This window comes from Mastomys coucha, unplaced genomic scaffold, assembly GCF_008632895.1.
Source record: "Mastomys coucha isolate ucsf_1 unplaced genomic scaffold, UCSF_Mcou_1 pScaffold15, whole genome shotgun sequence".
Classification (NCBI taxonomy): domain Eukaryota; kingdom Metazoa; phylum Chordata; class Mammalia; order Rodentia; family Muridae; genus Mastomys; species Mastomys coucha.
In genome coordinates, this window is record NW_022196897.1 from 25048159 (window position 1) to 25057653 (window position 9495).

At 41.0% G+C, this 9495-nt stretch overlaps 1 protein-coding gene across 1 annotated transcript; it reads left to right on the forward strand.

Moving 5' to 3' along the window:
• The first annotated feature begins 5133 nt into the window (after positions 1-5133).
• Positions 5134-8488, forward strand: LOC116091957 (olfactory receptor 1G1-like). The gene is made up of 2 exons (XM_031373375.1): positions 5134-5295; positions 7547-8488. The coding sequence occupies exon 2, from the start codon at positions 7646-7648 to the stop codon at positions 8486-8488; it is 843 nt and encodes a 280-aa protein (XP_031229235.1). The 5' UTR covers positions 5134-5295; positions 7547-7645.
• Positions 8489-9495: the final 1007 nt, after the last annotated feature.

A 9495-nucleotide genomic window follows, 5' to 3' on the forward strand; every position in this document is an offset into this window, starting at 1 on the left:
GAAGTTAGACTTCAGAGAACCAAACAACTCTATTTTAAAATGTGGTACAGAACTAAACAAAGAATTCTCAACTGAGGAATAGCAAATGGCTGAGAAGCACCTAAAGAAATGTTCAACATCCTTTGTCATCAGGGAAATGCAAATCAAAACAAACCTGAGATTCCACCTCACACCAGTCAGAATGGCTAGGATAAAAAACTCAGGTGACAGTAGATGCTGGTGAGAATGTGGAAAAAGAGGAACACTCCTCCATTGCTGGTGGGATTGCAAGCTGGTACGAGCACTCTGGAAATCAGTCTCAAGGTTCCTCAAAAAAATTGGACATAGTACTACCTGAGGACCCAGCTATACTACTCCTGTGAGTATACCCAGAAGATGCTCCAACATTTAATAAGGACACACTCTCCACTGTGTTCATAGAAGCCATATTTATAATAGCCAGAAGCTGGAAAGAACCCAGATGTCCCTCAATAAAGGAATGGATACAGACAATGTGGTACATTTACATAATGGTATATTACTCACCTATTAAAAACAATGACTTCATGAAATTCACGGGCAAATGGATGGAGCTAGATAAAACCATCCTTAGTGAGGTAACTCAGTCACAAAAGAACACAAATGGTATGAGCTCACTGATAAGTCCATATCAGCCCAAAAGTTTGGAATACCCAAGATACAACTCACAGGCATTATGAAGCTCAAGAAGGAAGACCAAAGTGTGGATGCTTCAGTGCTCTTAGAAGGGGGAGCAAAATACTCACAGGAGGAAACATGGAGACAAATTGAGGAGCAGAGACTGAAGGAAAGGTTATCCAGAGACTCCCCCACCTGGGCATCCATTCCATATACAGTCACCAACCAGGACACTATTCCAGGAAGTGCTTGCTTGTTACCTCCCCCTAAACTCAGCCATTGGACCTCTGGAAGTCTCTGCTTGGAGGCTACCACCTGGGGAGCTAAGACAAAAGCTCTCTGCAGACTGTCAGTTCCTCTTGGAAGAAGCTGCCTGGACAATGCCTACTGCCTGAAGACATCTGAGTTGCTAGGGACTTTGGCACCTGACCTTTTCTGCAGTGTTTATGTTATGCAAATATCATGTAACCTAGAGATTCAGTTTTGGTTTTTCATGTACCTATAAAAATCCTGGATATTCTAAATAAAGTAGAAACCTTGAATGGGACTCATCTTGGCTTCATGGTTTTTCTTGCATTTCTAACCCTCTATTTCAGGTCCTTTGTTCCTTCCCCTGAAAGGCAGACAGTTTCACTTGCTGACTAGAACCTGATATGGCTGTCTCCTGAGAGGCTCTGACAAATATGGAGATGAATGCTTGTAGCCAACCATTGGAATGAGCTTGTGGTCCCAGGTAGAGGAGTTGGAGAAGGGACTGAAAGAGCTGAGGGGGTTTGCTGCCCCATGAGGTGAACAACAGTGTTGACTGGCCAGACCTCCTGGAGCTCCCAGGGACATGACTACGAACCAAAGAGTACACATGGAGGGACCCATGAGTCTGGCCGCATATGTAGCAGAGGATAGCCTTGTTAGACATCAGTGGGAGTAGTGGGCTTTGGGCCTGATGAGGCTCGATGCCCCAGAGAAGGAGAATGCCAGGGCAGGAAGGTGGAAGTGGGAGGGTGGATGGGGCAGCACCCTCATAGAGGCAGGGGGAAGGGGCATGCGATAGGAGGTTTCTGGAGGGGAGACCTGGAAAGGGGATAACATCTGAAATGTAAATAAAGTAAATATCCAATAAAAGAAAAAATTCTCTCAAACCGAATCCAAGAACACATCAATACAATCATTCACCACAATCAAGTAAATTTCATTCCAGGGATGCAGAGATGGTAAAATATACAAAAATCAATCAATATAATCTACTATATAAACAAACTCAAGGAAAAAAGTCACATAAACTTTTATAAAGAAGCAAAATCCATACAATGGACAAAAGAAAGCATCTTCAACAAATGGTACTGATCTAACTGGATGTCTGCATGTAGAAGAATGCAAATTGATTCATAATTTATCAACCTACACAAAGCTAAAGTCCAAGTAGATAAAAAACCTCACCATAAAACCTCATACACTGAATCTAATAGAAAAGAAAGTAAGAAATAGCACTGACTGCATTAACACAGGAGAAAATTTCCTGAACAGAACACCCACAACTCAGGATCTAGGATAAGCAATTGATAAATGGGATCTCATGAAACTCAAAAGCTTACAAAATACAAAGGACACTGTCAATAGGACAAAACAGAAGTCTACAGATGGGGAAAGGGTCTTCACAAACCCTACATCTGACTGAGAGCTAATAGCCAAAATTTATAAAGAACTCAAGAAGTTTGAAACCAATAACCCTAATAACCCAATTTTAAATGGGGTACAGAGCCAAACAGAGAATTCTCAACAGAGGAATCTCAAATGGCTGAGAAATACTTAAAGAATTTTTCAACATCCTTAGTCATCAGGGAAATGCCAAATCACCATACAAGGACACCTGCTCCACTATGTTCATAGCAGCTTTATTTGTAATAGCCAGAAACTAGAAATGACCCAGATGTCGCTGAACCAAAGAATGGATACAGAAATTGTGGTTCATTTACATAATAGAATATGATTCAGCTATTACAAACAAGTATATTATGAATTTTGCTGGCAAATGGGTGGAACTAGAAAGTATCATCCTGAGTGAAGTAACCCAGACCCAAAAGGTATACATATGGTATACACTCACTGATAAGTGGATATTAGCCAAAATGTACATAATACCCATGATACGACCCACCAAGTCAAACAAGTTAAACAAGAGGGAAGGTCCAAGTGAGGATGCTTGAATCCTACTTAAAAGGGGTAACAAAATAGTCATGGGTGGCAGGGGAGGGAGGGACCTGAATGGGAGAGGGAGGGAGGGGAATAGAATGGGGCAGGATCAGGTATGAGGAGGGACGGAACAGAGGCCCAGAGGACCAGAACAATAAATAGAAATATGCAGCTGCCTGGGGTAGGGGGTAGGGGAAGTCTCTAGGAAGTCCCAAAAACCTGGGCTGTGGGAGGTTTCCAGGAGTAGATGAAGGTGAACTTAGCCCAACAGTGGAGAAATGAAAACTGAAGAGACTACCTCCGGTAATCAAAAAGGTCCACCAGTGGAAGAATAGGGACACTAATTCACCTACAAAACTTTTGATCAAAATTGGTTCTGTCTAAAAGAAATTCAGAGACAAAGATGGAGCAGAGATTGAAGAAATGGCTGACAAATGACCAGTCCAAACTTGAGACCCATCCCATGGGCAGGCATCAATCTGGGATACTATTAGGGATGCCATGCTATGCTTTCAGACAGGATCCTGGCTGAGACAGATGCAGATATCCATAGCCAAACATTGGACAGAGCTTCAAGACCCCTATAGAAGAGTTAGGGGAAACTTGTAGTCCTTGAAAGGGATGGCAACCCCACAGAAAGACCAACAGTGTCAACCAACCTTGACCTTTGGGAGCTCCCTGAGACTGAGGCACCAACATGCTGGTCAGAGGCCCCTGGCACATATGTAGCAGATGTACAACTCAGTCTCCATGCATGTGCCCCAACATCTAAAGTGGGGCTGTCCCTAAAGCTGTTGCCTGTCTTTGGAATCCCCAACTGTGCTATCTTGTCTGTCCTCGATGGAACAGGATCTACCTAATCCTACAGAGACTTGATGCACCAGGGTGGGAGGATAACCAGGTTGGGGGGGGTGGCGCACCATCTCAAAGGCAAAGGGGAATGGGAATAGGAGCAAACTCTGTCAGGGGGGCCTAAGAGGAGGAACAGCATTTTGTATTTTAATTAATTAATTAATGAAGAAGAAAAATATGAATAAACAAAAAAAGAAGCTAACATAATGATTATTCATTAGGAAATATTTTAATGGATTAAATACCAATATAAGGTTATTGATAAAATGTTTATAACATTCCAAATGTGAGAAATTAAAAAATAGAGCTTTAAAGTTATGAGCTAAGCTTCCACCTTAAGACTTTATAGGAAAATGGATAAATTAATCATAATAAGATAAAGGAAGAAAAACAAAGGACATGAAAACAAAACTTGAGCAAAGAGAGTAGACTATGACAGAAAAGGCCAAGAAAGAGAACAGCCAGGCATGAGGGCTCGTGCCTGTAATTTCTTAGAGTCTCTAATAGAGAAGGAGGAATGGGACATGGATTGGAAAGAAGTACACTGTTTAATGACAACTTAACATGCATTCCCTCACAATTAATTTAAGTAGCACATGGTCAATATGTTAGGATCTCAATGTGAAATCACTACACCATGTACTACCTAAACTGAATGGTGAGGGGATGGGCATTAAATGATGTTGACCTTTGATCTACAAACATACACACACACACACACACACACACACACACACACACACAAACACACACAAACACACACACAAATGCAACTAGAAATTCCCATATGTTTGGAAATTGGAAACTCAGTAGAAATCTTCTAGTAATGAACTATGTATGAACTCATATCCAAGGCTTTGCAACATGCTAGACACATTCTCTACCTCTCAACCAAACCCTCAGAATCCATAATCTATGCATAAAAAACAAACAAACAAACAAACAAATAAATAAATAAATAAATAAATAAAATCAGAAGCAGTACCAATAACTAATACAAAGGTTACATGTTATTTAGTATTATCTCTAAAACCCAGGGTCATAGAAAATAAGAGTTCTCTCTTTTTTGCATGCCTTTTCTAGGTATTGAGATTCCTAATCAGTTTTATTATTCACTTGTTATTTTCTGGAGCATGCATACTTCGTGCATGAGAACTCAACTCTTACTAGAAATCATGGCCTTCATAACAAGGAAGATGCTGCTCAGCATAAGAAATAATGGCAATGATGATATCAGCGTGAAACCCAGAAGAACAGCAACCACAAAAGCCCTGTGTATTGTAGCCCTGGTCACTCTGAATGGAGTTATTAGTAACACAGATGGGACTCATGGGACTGTAATCCAGAGGAGACAGCTGGTCATTGGACAATTGCCCTATCTTGTCTAACTGGCAGGTCTGGGACTAATCCTCGGGAGACATTGCATATGAAAATCACCAGCTCTTCTTGCTTCTTAGGTCTGAGAGGTCATTACAGACCTGAGACTTCAGTCTGTACTGCATCTACAAACAAGACAAACACTGTGACTACAGTCATGTTTTCTTGGGGTGACAATGAGGCAGTGAATTCAACTACCTTGGTGGGAAAGGCACAATGTGAGACTGGACAGATCTCCAGGTAAGAGTGGGATACGGTGGAGGGTGGGGACAGAATCTGCCTATGACTCATGTAACATGTCTTCATAGACACACCCTGTGCATAAACTTCTCCTTTATTTCTCCCCTTCTTCCTTTTCTGTAACCTTTTTTCTGGTCTTCTGATTAGCAGATGAAGGGTCTAGCATAATATGACACTCCTAGGATCACCTCAGTCTTCGATTTTAATTTATATTAGTCAAAATACTTGATATTCATGAGTTCCTTTTTGGTCCAGCATTTAACTGTCAAATAACTGAAACCTGTACTATTCATTAGTGGTGTATAATAATACTATTTGGGCCATGACAATTAAGTTACTTAACAAGTTGATGTGTGCTATTCATATGTCAAAAAATGAATCCGTTTCCATGGATTGTTCTGAGACTCACAACTACTCCAAGATGAGGGCATAGTGTGAATGATGCCAATAATTCTCACTTAATAGTGATACTTTATAACCTACAGACCCAATGTTTAGGCAATACAAAAAATAAAATTAAAATAAACACCTCTTATTAAAATTATTAATTACTCCAATAATATTTTACTGAGTACTTCCTATGTGCTAGATTTATTTTAAATAACTTAAAGTCATTATCAAATTTAATTGTCATAACATTATATGATTCCACATTATTATCCCACCTAAGCAGATTTTTAAAACAAAGTCAGAGATGTTAAATGATGTTCTCAACATCTGTATACGGAGGAAAGAGTAGGGAAATCCTGTCACACTGCAAAAAACTAAATGCACATGACATTAGCACCAACTGTTACTGAATGGTCATTAATTTGTCCCTCCACACAGCTGAACAGAAATACTGAAATGTCTCCTTTAGGTTAGACCCTATGGTTCATGAAGAAACTTCAGATGACCCCAGCATTTGGACTTCTCAACAGACTTCTCAAGTAAGGTTTTTATCTACATTTTATGGGTTAGAAAAGCAAAATTCAAAGTGAGTAAATAATTCCCCAAACTTACAAGGCACATGAGGAACAGAACTAGAAGCTAAAGACTGATGCTACCCATTGCATTTTCTCCCAGGCTCCCATCTCACAAGCATCTACTAATTCTGACAATCACACGCCACACACACACACACACACACACACACACACACACACATACACACACACACATTCAGAGACTGACAGAGACAGACAGACAGACAGACAAAGGCAGACAGACAGACAGCTTTTCATAGGTGCTGGCTCTGTAAGAAAAATACATTATGAAAAAGTCACACATGCAAGTGAAAACAGAGATTCAGAGAGTAAAACAACCAAGGTCAATGTGAGAATGAGGAGCACAGAGAGGACGGCTTTCTGATCTCTACAGAGTCCATATCCTAGAGTGAAAGATGTTAGTGATGATGTTGAGGATGAAGTAAAAACGTCGCATCATGATGATGATGTGCTTTTCAGGTTTACAACTGCATTAACTCACTACGTGGTGGTAAGACACAAAGGGGCTAAGCATGCCAGTATGTCTAAGTCTCAGCTAGTATCTCTGTGAAGAAATTGTTCTCTTTCTGTATTCTGTAAAATGCATACAGAAAAAAAAGAAGTGAGGAAAGAGTGACAGAGGGAGGGGTCTGTGGGTGGCAAAAAGAAAAAGAACTTTTGTACTGTCTACTAAATTTTAGAAATAAATTGCATCAAATGGACTATAACCTAGGGAACTGAGCTTGAAACTGTACTCTTGTAGGCCTTTATAAAGGAGTCAAGATTGAGGAGGTATAAATTCCAGTTTAGAGGCTAGAGTGGTGGTTCAGCAGTTAAGAGCACTGGATGCTCTTGCAAGGGATCTTGTTCAGTTCCTAGCACTCACAGAGCGACCCTCAGCTGTCTATGACTCCAGTTCCTGGGCATCCAATGCCCTTTTCTGGCCTCTGTGAGCACCAAGTGTACTTGTGGTACACATACATGCAAGAAGGTAGAACACTCATACACATACAGAGAGACAGACAGAGACAGAGAGAGAACATATGAGAAAAATTCCACTTTAGACTCATTTAAACAATTTTGGGGGAGAACCTGCCATAATATAGTGATGGAGAAGCCAAATGACTCCTAATAGTCATACATATTTACAAATTGGAAGTTATAAGCAGTAGTCATTGCCAATGGCATCTATAAGGAGCAAGGGACTATAAAAGTCTTTGGAATCGCGGGCCTTTTTAAAAGCCAGTATATTTAACTATAAATCCTTGATAATTTATCTGCCTTAGAAGGAAACTAGAAACCAAACCATCATCTCTGACTTCCTCCTTACGGCCTTCTCTGGCCACCCAGATCAGCAGCCTCTCCTGTTCACACTCTTCTTGGGAATGTACCTGGTGACCCTGTTGGGGAATGTGTTCAGCATCCTGGCCATTGTCTCTGACCAGCATCTTCATACACCCATGTACTTCTTCCTAGCCAACCTGTCCTTCATTGATACCTGCTTCACTTGCACCATTATCCCCAAAGTGTTGACCAACATCCAAACCCAGCATCAAACCATCTCCTACACTGGGTGCCTCCTGCAGATGTATTTCTTCATGGCACTGGCCATGCTTGATGACTTCCTATTGGCTGTGATGGCCTATGATCGTTATGTGGCCATCTGCCTTCCACTACACTACACCACTATCATGTCTCTCCAAAGATGCTTGTTGCTGGTGGCCACATCCTGGCTCTGCTCCAACCTCCTGGCCTTTTCACTCACACTCCAGATGGCTCAAGTCTCCTTCTGTGCCTCCCATTCCATCCCACACTTTTTCTGTGATCTTCTCCCACTCCTCAAGCTCGCCTGCTCAGACACCCATACCTTTCAGCTCATGATGTTTGCTGAAGCTGCCCTCTCAGGTGTGGTCCCTCTCACTTGTGTCCTAGTTTCTTATGCCCATATCATGCACACCATCCTCAGGATTCCCTCTTCGGGGGGAAAGCATAAAGTTTTCTCTACTTGTGGCTCACATCTGACAGTGGTCACTCTGTTCTATGGAACTGTCTTTCTAGTGTATTTCCAGCCATCATCCTCCTACTCTGCAGACACCGGAATAGTGGCATCCATTCTTTATACAATGGTCACCCCCATGCTCAATCCTTTTATCTACAGCTTGAGGAACAAAGACATGAAGGGAGCTTTGTGGAAACTGTTTGGCTTGGGAAAACACTGTAATCTGTAAATGATACTTCAGAGTCGAAGCCCAGTTTTTTATTACAATTTTTGAAGAACTCAATTCAATGCAAAAATGGAGGCTTAGCATCTCAAATATGTTTGACCAGTGGGGAATGCCTGTCATGGCAGGATTGGACTAGAACTCATGAATTGAGCATAGTGTGATGGCTAACAGAGAAGGACGGGATGAAAATCGTTATGGGACTTCAAGACAGAAATGAAGAAAGACAAATACAAACAGATAAAGAACACATAATTCAGTTTTACTTACTGCCTTTAGTAGTGATGGCATCTGAACCTGAGATCATTGAATGTCAGGAAGATTTCTCAGTGCTGGGTTAAAAAGGAAGAACATGTTTGCTAATTAACTTTACCAAAAAAAAAAAAAAAAGCATTTTATTGACCAGATGGGGACACTAAACTAGGAACAAACATTGTTCATGAAACTTGGGACTCTGCCTACCTCAGAGCCTAAGAAGTGCCTGACATCATGCTTGACAGTAACATCTTAAACTAATGAGTGCTGTGTCCTTGGGAAAGGCATTGCTGGCCTGTTTGAGATCTTTTGAAAAGAGGCCAGAAAACTATTTATAAACACAGAGTTTTAGATTTTGGTCTTTGTTGTTTCTGTTTTCTGAAACAAGACCTTTCTTGACAACCAGGGTTTCTTGGCACTTAGTATGTAGCTGAGGCTGGCCTCAAACTTATGATCCTTCTGCTTCTGCCTCTTGAATGCTGGAATTGTAGGTATGTGCTACCACAAGCAGCATAATGCAAGTGAGTCTGAATAAAAATGGCTATCAGAGGCTCATATATTTGAATAGTTTGTGATCAAGAAGTAGAACTCTTTGGTAGGCTTAAAATGATTAGAAAGTATGGCCTTGTTGAAGAAAGTATGTCTGGAGTTGTTCTGGGGTTTGAGGTTTCTAAAGTCCATGCCTAGCCCAATCTCTGACTCTGTCTTTCTGCCTCTTTCTGTCTCTCTGTGTCTCTCTTTATGTCTCTCTCTGTGTC